The sequence below is a fragment of the Phascolarctos cinereus genome, unplaced genomic scaffold, assembly GCF_003287225.1.
Source record: "Phascolarctos cinereus isolate Bilbo 61053 unplaced genomic scaffold, phaCin_HiC Scaffold_4;HRSCAF=312, whole genome shotgun sequence".
Classification (NCBI taxonomy): Eukaryota; Metazoa; Chordata; class Mammalia; order Diprotodontia; family Phascolarctidae; genus Phascolarctos; species Phascolarctos cinereus.
In genome coordinates, this window is record NW_027555847.1 from 563,657,795 (window position 1) to 563,677,708 (window position 19,914).

The window sequence follows — 19,914 nt, forward strand, 5'->3', positions numbered from 1 at the left end:
ATGGGCGGAGAGTGGGGGCGGGGCCTAATTGATTACGAAGGGGCGGGGCGAGGAGGCGTGGGGGCGGGGCGGAGAACGTAGTCAGGGCGAGCTGGATACCTGATGTAAGTTCACTGATCTTGGTCGGTTTCCTTTGCAGTTTTAAGGATTTTTGACCTTTGAATCATTTTAATTACGAATTTGCAGGAACTTAACTTTTAAATATATACTGTAAGTATAGATTTTATGTCCCTAAATCTCCTAAAATGTGATTCCAAGGGATGTATGACCTTCCCGTCTATCCCTAGGGCTGGTAGGGGGCCTAGAGATTCTGTAGTACAAACTCTCTTTTTTATTTATTTACCTATATCTTTTTGTTGGTAAATTTCATTGATACATTTTTTTTTAATTGCCACAGTCATTACCTATTGGAGAAGCTCCGTAGGGGAGTGGACATAGGGCTGGCCTCAGAGTCAGAAAGACTCAAATGAGATCGTGGATCAACAAAGGAACTCCGGAGGCTACCTCAGGCCCTCTGAATCCAGGGTGAGGCCTCTTCCCACTTAACACTGACTTTGGAACCCTACTCTCTCTTAAATTTCCTTATCAGAGTTCCCTATATCAATTAAATCACACTTCTATTCCAAAACAAACAAGCAAAAACCAGTACTTCTCTCCCCAGCCAATTAAATTCTCCACAATAGTTAACCAAAACATTGATTGATACAGCAGAGTCAATTAACAAGAATTTATTAACTACCTACTGTGTGCCAGGCACTGGCCCTTACAAAGACAAAAATGAAATAATCCCAGTCCCCAGAAGCATTATATATTATCAGAAGTTAACAGACTTTCTGCAACATTCTGCTTTAGCCTCAACTTCACTTCCCCTACTCCTTCCCCCAACTGGGTACACTTGGAGTCGTTAAGAAATGAGTTCAAGGAGGCAGCGAGGTGGTGCAGTAGAGTCCTGAGGACTTGAGTTCAAATTCAGTCTCAGACCAGACACTTGATACGTACTAGCTGTGTGACCCTGGACAAGTCACTTAACCCCAATTGCCTTGCAAAAAAAAAAAAGAAAGAAAGAAGAGTTCAGTCCTGTCTTAGATACTTAGTAGCCATAGGACTGTGGGCAAGTCAGAGCAAACAATCTCAACCTCAGTTTCCTCATCTCTTAAATGAAGATCATAATTGTACAAAACTCACATGGTTATTGTGAAGATCAAATAAAATTATTTTATGTAAAGCACTTTGTATACTTTAAAGTGTTATATAAATGTTAGCTGTCCTGTGGAACTAGTATTGGCCTGCAGCATTTAATCTGACTTCAGCTCTCATTCAAAGTTGTTTTCATTCATACTGTTGTTGTTTAGTCTTATTTTAATAAATAAGAACACTAAATCCCAGAGTAGTTCACCTGACTGAAGATTCCAGATCTTACCATCCAGGGATACCATCTGCCCTTCAGCAAATATTTTAAAAATACCTACCCTATGATTCAGTGCCCTGAACCAGGTAATTTTTTCACCCTACATTTTAAGATAAAATACTTGAAGCAAAGCTCAAACTAGGGAGGAATTGGAAACAAAGCCTGAAGAATAGGGGACCTTTCTTTGGGGGCAGGTATGCGGAAAGACCAGATTAAAAGGTTAGCTGGACTTTAACTCTTAAGGTATAGAGATTGCTCTTGGTGTAGGGTTAAAGCACAGTATCCACTACAGTGTTTCTCATAGCCATTTAGATGTTTGTTGATTCTGGCTTTGGGAATTGTAGAGAAGGTAGCTCCATATTTTTCTTAGCTTTCCTTCCATCTCTTACCCTCAAATCTGATTTATCCAATTCCTGTATAGGATATATGTGAGGTCTGAAAACGAAGTAACTAAAGAGTCAAGAAAAAGCTTGCCAAGAAATGCTACAAGATTTTTCCTTCCTTACCCGTGACTTCCCTTTCGTGACTTTTTCTTGGTACTAAAAATTCTGTTTAAAAAAGATAAAAAAGATTTTAAAAAGATAAAAGAAAAAGCATTTTGCTTCATTAGTTTGTTGTTTTTGAATCATTTTTCAGTCATTTACAATTCTTCATGATTGTATTTGGGGTTTTCTTGGTAAAGATACTAAAGTGGTTTGCCATTTCCTTCTCCAGCTCATTTTACACATGAGGAGCTGAGGCAAATGGGGTTAAATGACTTGCTCAGAGTCACATAGCTAGTAGGTATCTGAGGCTAGATTTGAACTCAGTAAAATGAGTTTTCTGACTCCAAGCCTGTTATTCTGTCTATACTGTGCCACCTACCTGCCCTCACTTCATTAGTTAGCACAGGCAATTTTATAACTACTGTAAAGAGCCAGCTTTCCATCATCAGAAAGAAAAAAGCATAAATGAACAAATATATATGGGTATGCCTGTTCAGCAGGATTGGCCCAAAATATATTTCTGAAAGCTTTATAACTCAGCTGTAGAGTGTAAGAACCACTTAGTTATCATTAGATATAAACTTTTCTTTTGAATAAATACATCATTTTGGAAAAAAATAAGCTCATTAATTGGTGGCTTGTGACGATACATATTCTTTTTTTTTAAGTTTCAATAATGTTAATTCAATGGTTTTATACATTTAAGCCTACTGAAATGAGAGGGCTTTGATTTAGTTAGCAAAACTAAAATTCAATTATCATTAAGCTCTTACTATATACAAGTTCCTATTCTCAAGGAGCTTATGTTTTGCTGGAGGTTATACCCTGTACAGGTGCTAGGTGGCATAGTTGGATAGAGCACCTGGACCTGGAGTCAAGAAGACATCTTCCTGAGTTCAAATCTGGCCTCAGACACTTACTAGCTGTGTGACACTGGGTAAGTCACTTAACCCTGTTTGCCTCAGTTTCCTTATCTGTAAAATGAAATGGGAATAGTAAACCTCTGCCAAGAAAACCCCAAATTGGGTCGCGAAGAGTTGGACACTACTGAACAACAAATGCATTTTGTAGAGTAGCGAGGAGTGGAAGGTTCATGATTAGAAACTGAGGAGATAAACAATTGATGATTTCTTTTGAATAATCAGAAAAGATTTTATGATATTCAGGAGATGTTTGACTTCAGGTTTCACTTGATAAAATGATACTGATGGGGGAGGAGGAGGTAGACTGGTCATATGCCTTCTCAAGGTTCTTCCAAGGGACTTTTGAAATTCTATGAAATATGGCTTTAGTTGACATGAAGTATGGAAGAATTTAGAACTTGTTTAGACTTTTGAACTAGCGTAATTTTGACTATAAAATAATCATTCAAATTTACAGCACTTTGAAGATGACAATGTGTTATTTTTCTTACAACAATCCCTTGAAGTTATTGTGGAAATGGTGTGCCTATTTTACACAGGAGGAAAGCAAGGTTCAGAGATACTCATGCTAAAGGAGTTAGGATTTGAACCCAGAACTTCTGAGTCTAGATCTAGAGCACTTTCTACTTTCACCACACTTAATAGGGCTTAGAATGTTAACGGAGAGTGACCCTGATCTCTGGTCTATTTACTTTGTTAAAATTGCAGTTACTATTTGGTAATGTGACCTGATTTCTGTTTTCACACTTATATTTAGGCAAGAGTAAATACTGCGTATTCTAGGAATAAAACAATACTTTGAAACTCTGTCTGTTTTTGCAAAAGGCCCATAAAGGTCATTTTTTCATATTCATTGTCACTGATATAAATGTATGTATTTATCAGATCCTCTTTGATTTCCCAGAGAGGTCACAAAAATAAAAACAATCACCACTTAAATTTCTGATGGAGAATTTTAGAGAGTATTACCTTTCATTCTTAGGAATTTGGTTTTAAACAAGAAATCTGTGGTATTCTCTTTCAAGGCATAAAAAGGTCCTGAACTCTGGTTGATTGCATTTATTGCTCTTGTAATTTACAATTGAATGTTTTGGTAAAAATAATTTGTGTTTGTCTTGGCAGACAATTATGGAGCCTTCCACTTCTGTCACTGTTAATAGTCAAAAAAACTTGTAGGCAGTCTTTTCTCTATTGAAACACTGTACAGATTTTTGTAAAAAATTATTGGCTCCATAAATTTAATTCTTTTTGTGGATTATAGGATCATAGATTTGTTATTGGAAGGGATCTTATACACCAAGTAGCACAGTGCCTGGCATTCAATGTGCTTATTAATTGATGAATAACCCCTTTTCATTAAAGGATTGATGAATTAATCCTTTATTTTATGTATCAAAAAAACCTGAGGTCCAGCAAGATTAAGTGATTGATCCAAGAAAGCAGATTGTAAGGAACAGGGTTGGCATATGAGCCCAGGGCCCCAAGGTCCCGTATAGAACATTCTTTCCATTATACCACACTGCCTCATATCTTCTCATAATTTTGTTCTATTTTCTCTCCCCTCTCTTTTAAATCTGAGTTGCAACTACTGTGGCACCTATTATTAATGGCACCAAAGCTGTTGATTCTTTGTACTCCTTTACTATTCTCTGCAAGACATGGCCAGAAAACAGTTTGTATTCGTAAGTTACATACTCCCTTCATCTGCCAAATATTACAGCAAGTCTGATGACATAATGATTACAACCAGAGGAAAAAACCAAGCAGAACCACACACAGAAACTGCCCTAGAGAGGTACTGTTATTTCCTGTTTAATTTCTTATCGGAAGATTTGAAAGGAGATAAACATCAAATTGTAAAGTTAGCCTTAAATTTTTATTTATTATTATGATGTGACTTCATTTACCTGTTACTGTGTGAAAGTTGTGTAGAGTGAGAATTTTGCAATTAATCAGAGTGAAAACACATGAGTTAATTCTCAAGCAGGTGTTTGTCAAGAATTGGTTGCAGTATTTATTCAGAAAGCCAGGAAGGTTTGGTCAAGGAAGCCACTTCTATGCTTGGCTTTGTTGCTGTTGTTTGAAACCAGAGCTTCGATATCAATGGCTAGGAGTTCGACTTCTCTAGATTTTGATTTAACCCAACAAAGCAATTATTTCTGGTACTGGCAAAGGTGAGATTCCTTTTCCTCCTCCACCTCTCTTTTTTACTTACAAAGAGAAAGGAAAGATTTTATGATGCAGTCTAGGTCTTATGTAACTTATGGCCATTTAAATGTTTTTAAAATGTCTCTTGAAACAAATGAAACTTAAATGATTTTGGACTGATTTTTTAAAAGTAGAAATGTAACTGTTTAGTAGGGGGAGGGGTGCTGCTATTTGTAATTTGTTCTATGGGGACTAAACTTGAAACTTGAAGAGACCTTAGAAATTATTGTCCAATTCCTCTTTTTATAGATGAAGAAACTGAGTCCTACTCAGTATAGTAACTTGCCCATGGTCACAGAGGTAGCAGAGTTGAGATACAAACCAAAACCTTCTGACCCCCAAACCAGCAGTCTTTCTACTATGCCACACTGCCTTTTCTCACGATTTTGTTCTCTGTTAGGATGAAGGCTGAGTTACAACTTGACGACTATGGTGCCTATTACCAGCAGCATCAAACCTGCTATTTGCAGTCAGATTTTGAACCATATTTTGAATATAACTATAACTTTATATTTTATGAGAATGTTCAGAATGTCTCTTCTGCAAAGGAGAACACTAAAGATCTAGCTGAAATTCCGGCTGTGTCAGAGGTAATTATTTATCTAAATGAATTCACTGTATTTTATATTCCCTCGATTTAAATATTTACTTTATTCCACAGACACAAAAGTTCACACTCCAATATGCTTTTCTATTTTAAAACAAGAGAGTGAAGTTAGTTACCAAAAGCATCTCATTGATAAATGAATTAAAAATGCAGTTACCTTTATGCAAAAGATAATTTTATGGTAAATTTCTACTGAACTTGAACAATTACAGTTAAGTTAGTATTTTAGATTTCAGCTACTCAGAATGTTTCATCATCATGGCTTTGGAAAAGGTCATTCTGCGTTTCACAGTATTGTGTAACTCAACATTTTTTTAAAAATTGCAACCTATTTGTAAGGAAAGTGTATTTAAGGATATGTTCCCTTTTTTAGAAGGTGGATATATGAGAATTTTTAAATTGTGAGAGGACTTTAACAATTATATCTAGTCCCTCCTCATCGGACAGATGAAAAAAGTTGATATCTAGTCAGGGATTTTTTTCCCTTTCTTGGTTATAATTTGCCTATGTTGTAATTATTCATGGGTTCAAACCTCTAGATTCTCCCCTTCCTTAAATAACAGCAAAACTTTATAGAGAAATGAATAATTATTAAGTAATCATAATCATAACTTTTCTTTTAAGATCTCCATGCTTAATTTTAGGCTCGGACTACAAATAGTGATGAGGAACAAACTGAAGGTAATGGCAATACTAATCTATCTGCTGCTTTGATTGAAAATGTATTTTGAAATGATCCTTGTTGTAGTGTTGGACATTAGCTAGAAAGCAAAACTTTTCATCAGGTATTAGGCTGCTTAGTTTTCTGTAATCTGCAATGTAATTTACTAAGTATTGGCTGAATGGGATGTAGAGATGTTGTATAATCATTGTTATGGAGCTAGAGTTCAGTATATAAGATTAAAGCTATGTAAAGAATACCAGATTACCAGGAGTCAGGAGGACTGGGGGTGTTTATCCTAGGTCTTCCATTAAAATGTCTGTGTGACTTGGTTAAGTCAATGTGCCTGTCAATGTCGTAGTAAATTCAACTCCAAAATGATGGGGTTGGATTAGATGCTTTCTAAGATCCCTCCCAACCCTACTCATACATTGTGCTAAATTTTGGGGGGGGTTTCTTCACCCTACCAGCTTAGGATATGGCAAAAAGTGTAATGTTCCTTTTTGACTTGGCAAAGATAGCTTTTTCCAGTGTGAACCTACTGCTATTTCAAAGTGTGTGAGGTTGGGTAGTGGGAGCTCAGGTGGGGACAATGATGATAATGAGATGAAAGGGAAACATGTTCTTTTTATTTTCCTAATGAAAGGAAAGATCTGTGTAAGGGGGAAAATTTGAAAATATGTGGGAAGATTTAAAACTATTTCTGCTGAAATGTATAGGGGACTCTTAATAGCCAGTGACAAATTAAAATACTCTACCTTATATCTTGAGTTAAAGAAATAATCGTGTTACTCATATCTCAGAGGTTCTCACTCTTTAGTTATTATTTAATCATGAAAGTGGAAGTTTAATATCTGAAAATAATATATTTAAGAATGTATCACTTTAAGTTTTAGACAAAAGAATGTTTGTCGTAAATCTAAATGACAGTTTTTATTTTTAAAAAAAAAGTGTGAGGACTCTCCAAAAATGAAACATTTTATTCTTGAAAGGCATTTTAAACTTTGATTTTCATATTACTTGACCACATTACACATTTTTAGCCTGTCTTTTTAAAGACTACAAAATGCTCATTTAAAATTATTTTGGGACAGCCATTGAAAGTATCAGCTACTTAATTGTTTAATGGTAAAACTAGCCAGCCTTCATGCACTGTTGGCTTTTATAGATCCACAGATTCCCTTGGATATTGAGAAGCTGAACAAGGAGTTTATGGTGGGAAGTGAAGAGCTCTATGACTCCCTAATGAATTGTCACTGGCAGCCTCTGGATACTGTTGCTTCTAGAATCCCAAATAATGTCCAGGAGTAACTGGGCAAATACAAAGCAGTTCCATCAAGATGCTATCCAGTGGTTATATTGATACTTTGGAGTGGGCGTCATAAGTACTTTTGTTTTGTTACATAGGCATTTGTTTGAATAAACTTGTTGGGAGGATTGGAACGTACTGAGATAATGAAGAACTACTCCATAAAAATAAAGATAACCAGTAAATGCATTTTACTTATTATTTAGGATGCAAGGTAGTGTACCCCAGGCAACATTTGAAAATTGTGCTTTCCATGTATAACCCATATTAGATTGCCCTCTTGGGGAGGAGGAGGGAGAATTTTGGAACTTAAAAATATTATAAAAATGTGTGAAAATTGTCTTTACATGTAATTGGGGGGGAAATAAAATATTTTTTATATTTTTAAAAAGAATAAAAAAGGAAGAAAATTGTACTCTTCTCATTTTTCTCCTCTCCATGAAAGCAAGAACACAACTTTACCTCTTAAAAAACTTTCAGTTTAGAAATGGAGTAGCGTATTGCCCATTTCTGGGTGACAGTTAACAGAATTCTCTCTTGTGCCCTGTGTTTCTGTTTGTTGGCTTAAATATAACAAGCTCAAAACAACTTCCTATGTGCCGTTGAGAGCATTTTTTTTGTTAGAATCTGAGAATTTATAAAAGGTAATAAAGTATACTTGGTTTAATATCCTTCTCCACTTGCATCCTAGATTGGACATAAAATTACTGTGGCATAGCTGCTTACCAACAGCGCCCCCCCCCTCCAATAGGTAGATAAGCACGAGAGCCCTGGTAACACCCCACTGGTCTTGAACCCATTCCTCATTAGGGAAGTAGAGTCTGTAAGGAGAGACCGGCCATCCCTGCCAACAGCTACTCAGAGGCTAGGCAAACAACCTCAGCTGAAGTAGGTATCCTAAGACACAAACAGGAGGGAGACATGCTTAGCAGGCTAGGAAGCAACCTGTGTGGAGATACAGATTGGCAACTGCTCTAGCAGGTGCTACAGCCACATCTGTTAAAGACCAGAAAAGGGAATTTTTGTCCCTAAAGGTCTTGGCACTGTCACATGGTTCAGCATTAGAAACTGACAATTTATCAGTGAAAAGAAATTAAAGACCGAGATATTGCCATCTGCTGTTGTACCCTAAGGACGGTGAGACCTTTCTATATGATTTGAAGCTGAAATCTTCCATGTGTGTTGCTTTCCCCATTAAAATATAAGCTTCTTGAGAATAGAGACTGTCTTGCTTTTCTGTTCACGTTCTTAGTGTTTGATACTTTGCTTTGCTCCTAGTAAGCCCTTAATGCTTTGTTCATTCATTAATGGGGGGAAAACCCTTAGCCTACCTATCTACAATTCATATATGCTTAGGAGAGGTAATAGGTCAACTTTTGCTGTTCAGTGATTCTTCATGATCCCATCTGGGGGGTTTTTTGGAAAAGATATTGGAATGGTTTGCCATTTCCTTCTCCAGCTCATTTTACAGAGAAAGAAACTGAGTCAAACAGTGATTTGCCCAGAGTCACACAGCTAATGTGTCTGAGGCCGGGTTTGAACTTGGGGCTTCCTGATTCAGACCCAGCACTCTATCCACTGTACTACCTAGGCTGTCCTAAATTTCTGCCAAAACCCAGGATTGAACCAGGTACCTTTAGATTTTCAGTCTAATGCTCTCCCAATCTAGCTATTTTGGCTGTTGATCAACTTTAGTGTGACTTTAAGCATAAATGCCTGAGATCAGAGCCTCCCCTAATACGAATTTGCAGGGCTAAGGGAGGAGAAAACTAGGCACCTGAAATAAGATGTGGACAATCTGTGAGATGAAGGGTATAGGGGGAGAAGGGGGCATACAGTAAAACTTTTGCCTACTTAAGTTTTGTTGTGTGATTGTCTTGTCTAGCTTGTTTGTACAAACAACTACAGTAAAGATGTAGAAGGAATTCTATTTCCAGAACATCCTCTAGCTGTATGTGACTTTTAAGCATTAACACAAAAATCCACGGTTTATACATATGAGATATATACCAGAAGAAAAAAATCAGAAGAAAATCTCAGGTAATCTCAGAATGTAATCTCAGAGGAAAATAATGGGGAGGAAGCTGAGGGAGGGATGGGAACCCTGAAAGATCACCTGCAGAAAGTGAGATTTTAGCTTGGTCTTGAAAGAAGCCAAGGAATCCTGGAGTCAGGGATGAGGAAGGAGAACATTTCAGGCACAGGGCTTAGCTAGTGCAAAGGCATGGAGAGAAGAAATGGAAGTGTCATTTGTGAAGAATGACAAATCAGTGTAGCTGAATTTATAGTGTATAAAAGGGAGTAAAGTGCAAACCATGGATATAATGTCAGATTTGGGGCTATGTTGGTTAATGTTGATTTTTTTCCTTCAGTTGTAAGGGATGGCTCTCTAGGAGAAAGGATACATTGGGAAATTTAGGTGTTGTAAAAACAAAAAAAATATTTTTAAAAGTTTGCATGCATGTTTGTGGGAGGGGGATGCCTTAAATTGAGCCCCTGTCATTGTGAATTGCAAAGTTCACTGTGAATTCTTAAGTAGAAAGAAATGTATATTGTCTCAATCAAAATCTGCAGTGAAGAGAAACTGAGGCTCAAAAGTCCAAGCATGATCTATTAGCAAGGCTCCAGTTGCCAATAATAGAGGTCAGTGACTCCTCAGTGATCAGAGATACACTCTACAATCAGAGCACCTTTTTATATAGTTTGGTGGTTACATAAGGTCCAGGGATGCAAACTAAACTAAGACTGTGATTGGTCCGTAGTTATGCTGACTAGCAAAAAGAGTCCTCCAGAATTCATAGTGACAAGGAAAACACAAAGTTGAATATTCTCTGGAAAGTCCCCAGCTGGATACCTGCTTCACTAGAGAGACCCAATTGGCAAGAAAAAATCTACTGACTAGGTGGAATCATCTTCCATCAGTTTTTATCTCCCACGAGAGGCAGGTCCAGTCTTGGTTGTGTGCAGTCTCCTACAAAATTTTCTACCAAGGCCTATACCAACTAAATCCAAATCTAAGCCCTAGAAATTGGTTGCAGTGATTACTAAAACTTTTAACTATTAATCAGTCATCAATAACCAATTTCATACCATCCAAGCAAGAATCAGCTTGTGGTAGTGGTTGTTCATGGAAGTAGAAAGAGAAAAAGGTTTTGTTCTATGATTTAGCTTTACTAGAGTAGCAGCATAGGATGGTAGAAAATCACAGGACCTGGGTTTGAACTCCATTTCTTCTACCTGCTACTCATGTGACCTAGGAAAAGGTCACTTAAACTTTCAGGACCTCAGTTTCTTTATCTGTAAAATAAGTAGTTCATACCAGATGATTTATGTGGTCCCTTGCAGCTGTAACGTTTCCCGGTACTAAGCTGCAAAAAAGAGCATCATCATAGAAGTGACTTAATTTCTAACGATACAATTAGCTAAGCAATTTCATCAATATGTAATTTTTGTGCCCCTTGCACACAATTGCATCTAACATTCGATGATTTTTGGTACCACAAGTAAAAATGCAATTTTCTGCTTGCAATTTTCTGCTTACTAGGTAGCTACTATCATTATAACAAAATCTGATTTTATTCTGAAGTTTTTAAAATTCCCTTTTCTAGTCAATGGTAAAGAAAGACAGATTGTTCATTTGGTGCTGCACTTCAAAAACATTCTCCCCTTGAAGTGCTAATTTAAACTACATAACCATATTGTACAACCCCCAAATAAACACTGTTTATCTTTGATGGTGCTTTCAATAGTTGCAAGCTAAACAAAGATAAGAATATATTCCCAGCTTTTCCCAGCAGGAACAGAAACATTTTGCTCTGTGTAGAGTCCTCAAAAATAAAGAGCCACTCCACATGAATGAATGGCAGAGACCAATTTTGCTTTTAACTTCTGAGAGGCCTCAATCTTTCTTTTAGTATTTTACAAACCCTCCATTTTACATTACAACAGTAGGGTGAATGATCAAAAAAATGCATGCCTTTTATTCTGGCACTAGAGGCACTTTTCATGTTGATCTTACATTATGTGTTTATTATAATACTTTTCAAAGTATGTTCATATCTGTTGAGTACCCTTTAAAAATATTTTCTCAAAGCTTACCCATATACACTATGTATTAGGTTTATCTTTAAAAAGAGGGAGAGAAAAAATATTCAGGAATAGTCTCTGAAATGATTTGTCCTTCTAAAAAGTATGTATGTTGGCAGGAAACTAAAGTAATCACTGCTCCAATTATAATAATTACTGCCACTTTGGAGGGCAGCTTCTTTAAATAATGTTCTTCTGAGCTGTGTGGTGTGCATCACTCTTTTGTAAGATTGATGTCTATCTAGGCATGACTAAAAATCTAGCGTTTTTCTTTTTTCAGAATCCTGCCAAGTTCACATACTCTTGCAGTGTGGCTGGAGTTTAAACCATATCACAGAAGAAGTACATTATAGTGCAGAAATGTTAAACACCACAGGTGGCTGCAACACTCCTGAGTGCAGTCAAACCAGATTAAAATGTAATTGGGAAATAGCAAAATAAAAATATAATGAAACATAGAAAATGTTAATATGTGGTTTTCTAAGTCAATATACACCTGCATGGATTCATATATACTATTCAGTGGCCCCGTTTCTATTTGAGTTTGACACCACTGTGTGTTGTAAATGGGACATTGGACTTGGAGAAGAGAGTATCGAGGTTCAAATCCCCTGTTGGACACTTACTAGCTATGTGACCCTGGGCAAGTTGCTTGATCTTTCTCTGCCTCATTTTTCTCATCTATAAAATGAGGGGGTTGAAGTAGACGATCTCTAAAATTTCTTCCATGAAATATGATCCAGCGATCCATCCCTGGGCCATTTCCAGGTAGTCTTGTGTAATTTGAGGGTGTGCTTTCAGTAAGTTCTGGTGGGTCTCCTATATAAGCTAGCCTTGAAAATATTAATCATTTTATTTTCTTTCCTCACAGTGTGTATATATAGTATACACTACTGTACATTTACTGCTTCTGTGCTTTCTTTGAAAGATTTAGGAACCCTGATCATCACAATAACCAATCAAACTCCGGAGGGTTCACGATGAATAATTCTACCAATCACTTGTTAGAGAGCTGATGAATTCAGAATGCAGATTGAGACACTTTTTTGGAAGTGGCCAATATGGAAATGTGTTTTGCTATACTGTATGTGTTTATACCAGGGGGTTTGTTTTATTTTGTTTTCTCATGGAGGCAAGCAGGGAGTTTGAAGGAAGAGAAAGCAGATCTTCATTTGAAAAAAAATTACCTTAAAAATTCTTTTATTTTTTGGGACATCTATCAATTATTTCTGGGTTTGCACTTTGGAATGAGACAGAACAGTTCTGATCCCTTCTCCACAAAGCTGTTTGTCATGGAGGTGAGCAGGGAGTTTGAAGGAAGAGAAAGCAGATCTTATTAGAAAAAAAATTACCTTAAAAATTCTTTTACCCTTTGGGACATCTATCAGTTATTTCTGGGTTTGCACTTTGGAATGAGACAGAACAATCCTGATCCCTTCTCCACAAAGCTGTTTGTTATGAGAACTTTCATTGTCCTTACTAGCCACTCCCCAAATAAGCAGGACATGATATGGGCAGACAAGTAAACTGCAGTTTATTCACAGAAATGTGACACACACCATCAGTAGGTGTTGGATGTGTTTGTGTGTTAACGTGGGAGATGATACACACACACATGCACATATATGCATACATACGTACATACACTTATGTCCACACACATGGTTGTATATGTGTTTATATACATATATCATGCTTCCAACTCCTGATAGCTGATGGAGTCAGAGTGCATATTGAGACACTGTTTTTGGACATGGCCAGTGTGGAAGTGTGTTTTGCTATACTATTCATGTTTGTAACAGGGTGTGTGTGTGTGTGTCTTTCTGCACTGAGTCTCAATGCAGGGCATGTAAGTTGGAGGAAGAGAAGACACATCTTCATTTGAAAAAAATTAGCTTGAAAAAAAGTCTCTGAGAAGTCTATCCAATATTTCTGGTTCTGTTTATATGTAGAGGTAGATGTATATATATGAGATCAGATTTTGAAGTTTAGTCTTTTCAGAATTGTTTTCATATGTTGTCTTCAGTAACTTCCATTTTTCAGTTCAGCTTTGTCTGTCTTTGATCAAGTAACTCCATCACTCCTGTGTCTAAAGGGAACAGTTGTTTTGCAATTATTGTATCTTTCATTTCCTGATATATGTATATACTTATACATATGTGCATGTATATAATACATGTGTATATGTGTATGTATATATACACATGCATAGTGTATATATATATATTCTCCCCTCCAGAGCTATGTGATCTAGAAAGTAACAAAAAAATAGGATGTGCTTCTTACAAAGCCATTTGGTGAAACCAGGTACAGCACTTAAGCAGGAAAAGATATAACAGAAAGAGGATGTTTAAACTGTTATAAAGGAAAGAACATATCTATGTTAGCATAGCCATTTACATTAGACCAAAGAAAACAGTACCTTCTTAGTCAATAAGGTTTTGTAAAAGACCGACACTACATGCTTTATCAGATAGGATAAAGAGAAGAGGACAAATCTCTTGAGCTATTGAGGTCCTCTTTTATAAAATAATTAAGAGGAGATGTTGGAGAGTGACATTTTGCTGTATGCTGTCCTTGAAGTATGTGCTGAGACAACACGTAGTCAAAAAAAAATGGAGGGGGAGGCAAATACAAAACAAAGTGGAGTTGGTTATGTCAGTTCTTAACAGACTACTTTTTGTTCTTAATCCTCTAACAACATCTTAAAATACTTAAAAGTAAATGTTATACACTTCTTCCTCCAAACTTTTCTTCTCCAGATTAAGCACCCCCAGTTCCTTCAGCTAATGTTCATGAAACATGAACTCAAAGCCCTTCTCCATTCTGGATGCCCCCCTCTTCTCTGGATGCTCTTGAACTTAATTAACATCTTTCTTAAACTGTGATGCTCAGAGCTTAAAATAATGCTTTAGGTGTGGTCTGACCAGGGCAGGATACTTCCTGTTCCTTAAGTTATACCTCTCTCAATGCAGCCTAAAATGATATTGGCTCTTTAGGTGGTCAAATCACACTTACTGCCTTTTTGATTTTGCAGTCCTCTAAACCCCCCCCAATATCTTTTTCAGACCTAAAGTCTAAAGTGTCTAAGTGTGCCTCATATAGTACTTGTGAATTTGATTTTTTTGCATCCAAGTGTAGGACTTCACATTTTGTCCCTATTGAATTTCATCATATTTCACCCAATGCTCTAGCCAAAAGATCATTTTGGATTCTGATTCTGTCGTCCTATGTGTTAGGTACCCCTCCCAGCTTTTGTGTCATTGATAAAAATGTTAAATAATAGGAGGCCAAGTATGGATTCCTGGAGAGCTTCTTATGTCAATCCACTGATAACTACGGGGGCAGCTAGGTGGAGTAGTGGATAGAGTACTGGGCTTGGAATTAGGAAGTTCAAATACTTACTGTGTAACCTTGGGCAAGTCACTTAGCCCAACTTGCCTCAGTTTCTCATCTATAAAATGAGCTGGAGAAAGAAATGTCAAACCGCTCTAGGAACTGCCAAGAAAACTCCAAATGGGGTCATTAATAGTTGGACATGACTAAAAAGTTGGCAACAAAATTGATGACTGCTCTTCAAGTTCATCTGTTTTACTACTTCTAAATCTAACTGTGTTACCTAGGCCAACTCTAGCTTCTCTATGAGAAAAATGTAAGAAACTTTATTTTAAAAAAAAAAACCTTTTCTAAAATCCAAGTAAATTAAATCTGTAGCAATATCCTAATCTACCACTTTAGTAACCTTGTCAAAAAAGGGAAATAAAATTAGTCTAGCATGACCTGTTCATGATGAGTCCATGCTGGGTGTTTGTAATCACCCCCTTTTCCAGATGTTCACCAGCCATCGCTTTTATGATTTGATCTAGAACAGGAGTAGGGAACCTTCAGCCTTGATGCCACATGTGGCCTTCTAGGTCCTCAAATGTGGCCCTTTGAATCCAGACTTCACAGAACAAATCCCCTTAATAAAAAGATTTGTTCTGTAAAACTTGAACTCAGTCAAAAGGCTGCACCCAAGGACCTAGAAGGCCACATGTGGCCTCTAGGCTGCAGGTTCCCCACCCCTGCTCTAGGATTTCCCCAGAAATTGCAGCCACTTTACTGGCCTTTAGTTTGGAAACTATTTTTTCCTCCTTCTTTGAAAATTGGAAAATTTGCCCTTTTCCAATCTTGTAGTGCCTCTCATTTTCTTTTTTTTTTAAGGCAATTGGGGGTAAGTGACTTGCCCAGGGTCACACAGCTAGTAAGTGTCAAGTGTTTGGTTTGAGCTGGATTTGAACTCAGGTCCTCCTGACTTCAGGGCTGGTGCTCTATCCACTGCACCACCTAGCTGCCCCTCTCATTTTCATAGTCTTTCAGATACCACTGTCAGGGACTTGGCAATTACAGTGGCCAGTTTTTGCAGTACCCAAATGTGTAATTGATCTGGGCCAGACCATTTGAATTCTCTAAGGGCAGCTAGGTATTCTCTTACCATCATCTTACTTGGTATCAACTTTCTCCTAGCCATTTTTATTCTGTCATTTCCAGGGCAAAGGTCATTTTCATTGGCAGAGAAAAGAGAAGTAAAATAAGAATTGGACATTGCTACTTTCTTTCTGTTGTCAGTTACCATTGTCCTCTCTACCTAGTGGTGTGCTAGAGACCAATCACTGCCAAGATAATTGTTCATCTTTCATTGTGTGCATTTATACATTGGAAATCAGCAAATGCTACAAACCAAGTCTTAGTTCATTGTTTTACTGATTGTCTAGACTTAAGAAAGTGGTGCAGAAAATGCTAATGATGCAGACTAAACTTAAAAGTTTGTCATTCTTACGTTCCTCTCTGCACACCCCTCAAGAGCTGGTTGTTAAACATTGACCAGCACACCTCTCTATCCACTCCAAGTGATGGCCCTGTCTTTCACTGACTGACTGTCTCTCTGTCTCCCTCCTCTTCCTTTTCCTCCTCCTCCTCCTTTTCTCAGCCATCACCATTTTTACAAGAATTATGTCATACTCATGTTCCTTCTCAATTATCTGCCCTTATTTCCATATTTTGCAATTTTAAAAAATCTAAATTGCTTTGAGATTTCCTTATGCATCCATGTTGATCTCTTTAGGGAAATCCTTTTTACTTCCTCACTACAATTGTTTCCCTTTGAGTGTTCCCAATTTCATTCTTAAGGATCTTAAGATTGGGTAGACTTTCCCTGAAGAATTTTAGTCCATAAGATCCTCCCTATATTTCCTTTGAACCTTTTGAAATCTCCTTTCTCAAAATTTAGAGTACATATTAGACTATACCGGATTTCTCCTCCTCTATCACTGACATTAAATGGAAGTATTCACTTCCTTCCAGGTTTCCAATTATTTACACTTTAACAACAAATTTCTCCTTACTAGTAACAATCAGATCCAGAATAAAATTTCCCTTTGTTGGTACCACCATATTTTGGTGGATGAAATTGCCATCAAAACAAGTCAAAAATTATTAGTAGCTCTGCTTTTGGCAGGGAAAGTTCCAACAGATGTCTAGATAAATGAAGTCCCTCATCATATCATGCCTCTGAGATAGGCTTGTTAATCTGTTTCTCAGACTTCTTATTTACTTTCTCTCTACATGGTCTATAGTATACTCCAGGGACAAAATCACATCTGTTTCTCCCTCTATAGGTTTTCTCCATCATGCTTCCCTCCTTTGGTTCCTGAATTTTTCATATGAATATGCTTTCTTAATAGAAAATGCTACCCTGCCTTTTTATCTATTCTACTTTTTTTTATTAAGGTATAACCATACAAAGCCATATTCTAGTTATAGGTTTCATCCCACCAAGTCTCAGAATCTCTAAGGTCAAAATATCCTTCTTTTAAGACATCTAGTTGGTTTTTTTGTCACCTGAATTTGGGGCATTTGTATATAGATGCTTGAAACTAGGGTTTTACTACTGTCTTCTTTCTTGAATTGTATTTTCTATGAGGTATCTCAATTCTATCCTTGCCTCATTATTACTACTTTCATATATGTATGTATACAGGTATATAAGAATGTGTGTATATAGATATATACATATGTGTGTATATAGGTACAGTCTTCTCCATCCCCCATCCTCTTTAGTTTAAAGCTCTTTTGATTATATTCTCAAGGTTTCAGACAATTACATTCTCACTCACCTTTGTTAGGTATACTCTGTTTTTTTGCCAGGAATCTGTCATGCCTATATTTTAAATTGTGGTCCCAAAGTCCAAATCCCATTCTCAAATACTGTATTTTTAATCAGTTTTTCCCATTCAAAATCAAATTTTATCCTGTGCATCACTTGTCTTGAATGTGTGAGAGTGAGGAAACATGGCCTGTGCCTTTAGGATCTTCCATTTCTTGCTCAAGGCTTTCATGATCTTTGGCAATATTCTTTAGGTTCCTTTTGGCTGTACCATTTGTAACCCTGTGAATCACTAGAAGTGGGTAGTTGTTATCCATTTTGATCAGTCAGAGCAAGGTTACTGTGATGTCTTGGATACTTGCCCCAGGAAGACAACAGACCTCTATTGTGTTTGTCAGGTCAAGAAATAGCTGCCCCAGGACCTCTGAGCAGGAAATCATCAGTGACTGTTATTACTCTCAGCTTCTTTCTCAGACCCCCTACTGAATGATCACTCAGCTGATAGCTTCTATGATATCCTTCATTAGCCAACAAGCACCTGCTTTCTTAACTGATCACCCGGTTTTCTCCTCTTTGCAGAAAAGCCTCAAATCTGTTTTTGAGCTCTGGGTTCAGCTCTCCGTTTCCTTCTCTTTTTTCCCTGTGTAACATTCTTCTACTTTCCAACCTCCTGAGAAGGGTCAAGTCTCACATATACTACCTCAGGTCATTTTTAATCTTACTGACACACCTCTAGCAGTGCTGCATTGCCCTACCAGCTTGGAGTGAGGAGGTGCATTCCTTGAAGTCACTTTACCTTTTCCTTCAAGAGGAAGATAACACTGTTGTTGCAAGTGACTGCACAATTCCCGTTACTCTCCATGCTACTTGATATGATCAGTCTGGGTGTCTTGTTTCTTTGCTTTTCTTTTTTAACTGTGAAGAAAAATATTTAAGGCATTTTGGTGAGAGTTGTGGCTGGGGGCTGTGCAGGAAGCAAAACAATAATGGGTTCCTGAGTTTAGACACTCTTACTCCAGTTCTCTGCCTCCAACTCCACCACCTGCCCACTCTACAACCATGATGGAATAGGCCATCTCCTTCACCAAGGAGTTTCTGGCATTTCCGCTGCAGTTTTCAATACAGTGGTGCCATCCCCCACCCCTGCCCCCACCCCATCTTACTTAGAGAGCAAGTCCAACTACTTCTGCAAGTGTCTGTATTCAGGTAAATTACTGCTTATAAAAGGTACAAAAACATATTGGATTGTAGAGTCCAAATTCCAAGGTGCATTCCTTCTGGCAAAGTAACTTGGAAATGTCCTCAGATAATTCCCTACCCAGACCCCTAAACTCTTCTTTTAAAGATAAACATAAGCAGGTATTTTGGGAAAGAGTAGCCCAGTTCTCACAGATTGGGAGGTATTTTGCTGGTAAAGTTGCCTCTATTGATGCAACTGGAGCAGTTTCTCTTTGCGTAATGCACCCCTTAGACTTTGCAAGAACTTGCTTTGGTGCGTGACATTGGGAAGCCCGGCACAGAAGGAGAATACAAATTCCTGGGAGACTACCCGATAAAATCATGTAGTCTGATGGAATTTGTAGCTTTTATTAATGTTTCAGTGTTTCAGTATAGGGCATTAGTTTTTACAACTATGAGACTGCAAGAGGCATGCTCCCAGATCCTAAGTTGGATGGTTACATAATTGGTGGCTGCTGTAGCAAGCATGGTCTCCTATTTTTTTTTATAGCACTACTAATATTACTGTTAGTAATACTAGTTCTACTATCCTTTTATACTGCTAGATACCATAAGGTGATGAATGGCAGTGCAGTCTGGGTGTAAAGGAGCTGATTTCATGTACACTGGGACTACTGAATGAAGATTGCTAAAGAGAATGGTGACATAGTTTTCTTCAAGGGGTTGTTCTTAGAGTCATGGATAGAGCTTTTGTGATTGTCCGGTGTGATGAACTAGAAAAAAGTCATCTAAGTACAAGTACATCTGTAAGTAAGGTGAATTTTAGTGTGTGTGAAGTAGATTTTTTTGTTATTTTTTCTTAAAGTTTTCTTCCCAGAATCCATAGCCGTAACAATCTCTACT

The 19,914-nt window shown here is 37.4% G+C and overlaps 2 protein-coding genes across 7 annotated transcripts in view; one reads left to right on the top strand and one right to left on the bottom strand.

Moving 5' to 3' along the window:
- Window positions 1–41: 41 nt before the first annotated feature.
- CUNH6orf52 (chromosome unknown C6orf52 homolog) lies at window positions 42–12,125 on the top strand. 4 transcript variants are annotated; one of them, XM_078153616.1, is made up of 5 exons: window positions 42–104; window positions 398–4,611; window positions 5,425–5,614; window positions 6,256–6,312; window positions 11,968–12,125. In XM_078153616.1, the coding sequence occupies exons 2-5, from the start codon at window positions 4,475–4,477 to the stop codon at window positions 12,010–12,012; spliced, it is 429 nt and encodes a 142-aa protein (XP_078009742.1). In that variant the 5' UTR covers window positions 42–104; window positions 398–4,474; the 3' UTR covers window positions 12,013–12,125. The 4 variants fall into 4 exon arrangements, with proteins under 4 accessions (XP_078009742.1, XP_078009740.1, XP_078009743.1 ...); XM_078153614.1 differs by lacking the exon at window positions 11,968–12,125 and adding an exon at window positions 7,461–8,189 and having other exon boundaries at window positions 6,276–6,312; XM_078153617.1 differs by lacking the exon at window positions 11,968–12,125 and adding an exon at window positions 7,461–7,523.
- A 1,079-nt stretch (window positions 12,126–13,204) lies between these two features.
- The window catches only part of LOC110192005 (N-acetyllactosaminide beta-1,6-N-acetylglucosaminyl-transferase-like), a 278,024-nt gene continuing 271,314 nt past the window's right edge, over window positions 13,205–19,914 (bottom strand). The window contains exons 6-7 of one of the 3 annotated variants that reach the window (XR_013486267.1): window positions 18,629–18,747; window positions 13,205–13,776 (exon numbers count right to left, since the gene is read on the bottom strand). The gene's annotated coding sequence lies outside the window, so the exon portion shown is untranslated. Of the gene's footprint in view, window positions 18,748–19,914 lie in introns of all 3 variants that reach the window. The other 2 variants (XR_013486268.1, XR_013486266.1) reach the window with 2 other exon arrangements.

Coding starts and splice junctions, on each gene's coding strand:
- CUNH6orf52 (XM_078153614.1), top strand. CDS start 4,475: ATGGCCAGAAAACAGTTTGTATTCGTAAGTTACATACTCCCTTCATCT. Junction 4,612..5,424: donor ACAGAAACTGCCCTAGAGAG/GTACTGTTATTT, acceptor GTTCTCTGTTAG/GATGAAGGCTGAGTTACAAC. Junction 6,313..7,460: donor TGATGAGGAACAAACTGAAG/GTAATGGCAATA, acceptor TGGCTTTTATAG/ATCCACAGATTCCCTTGGAT.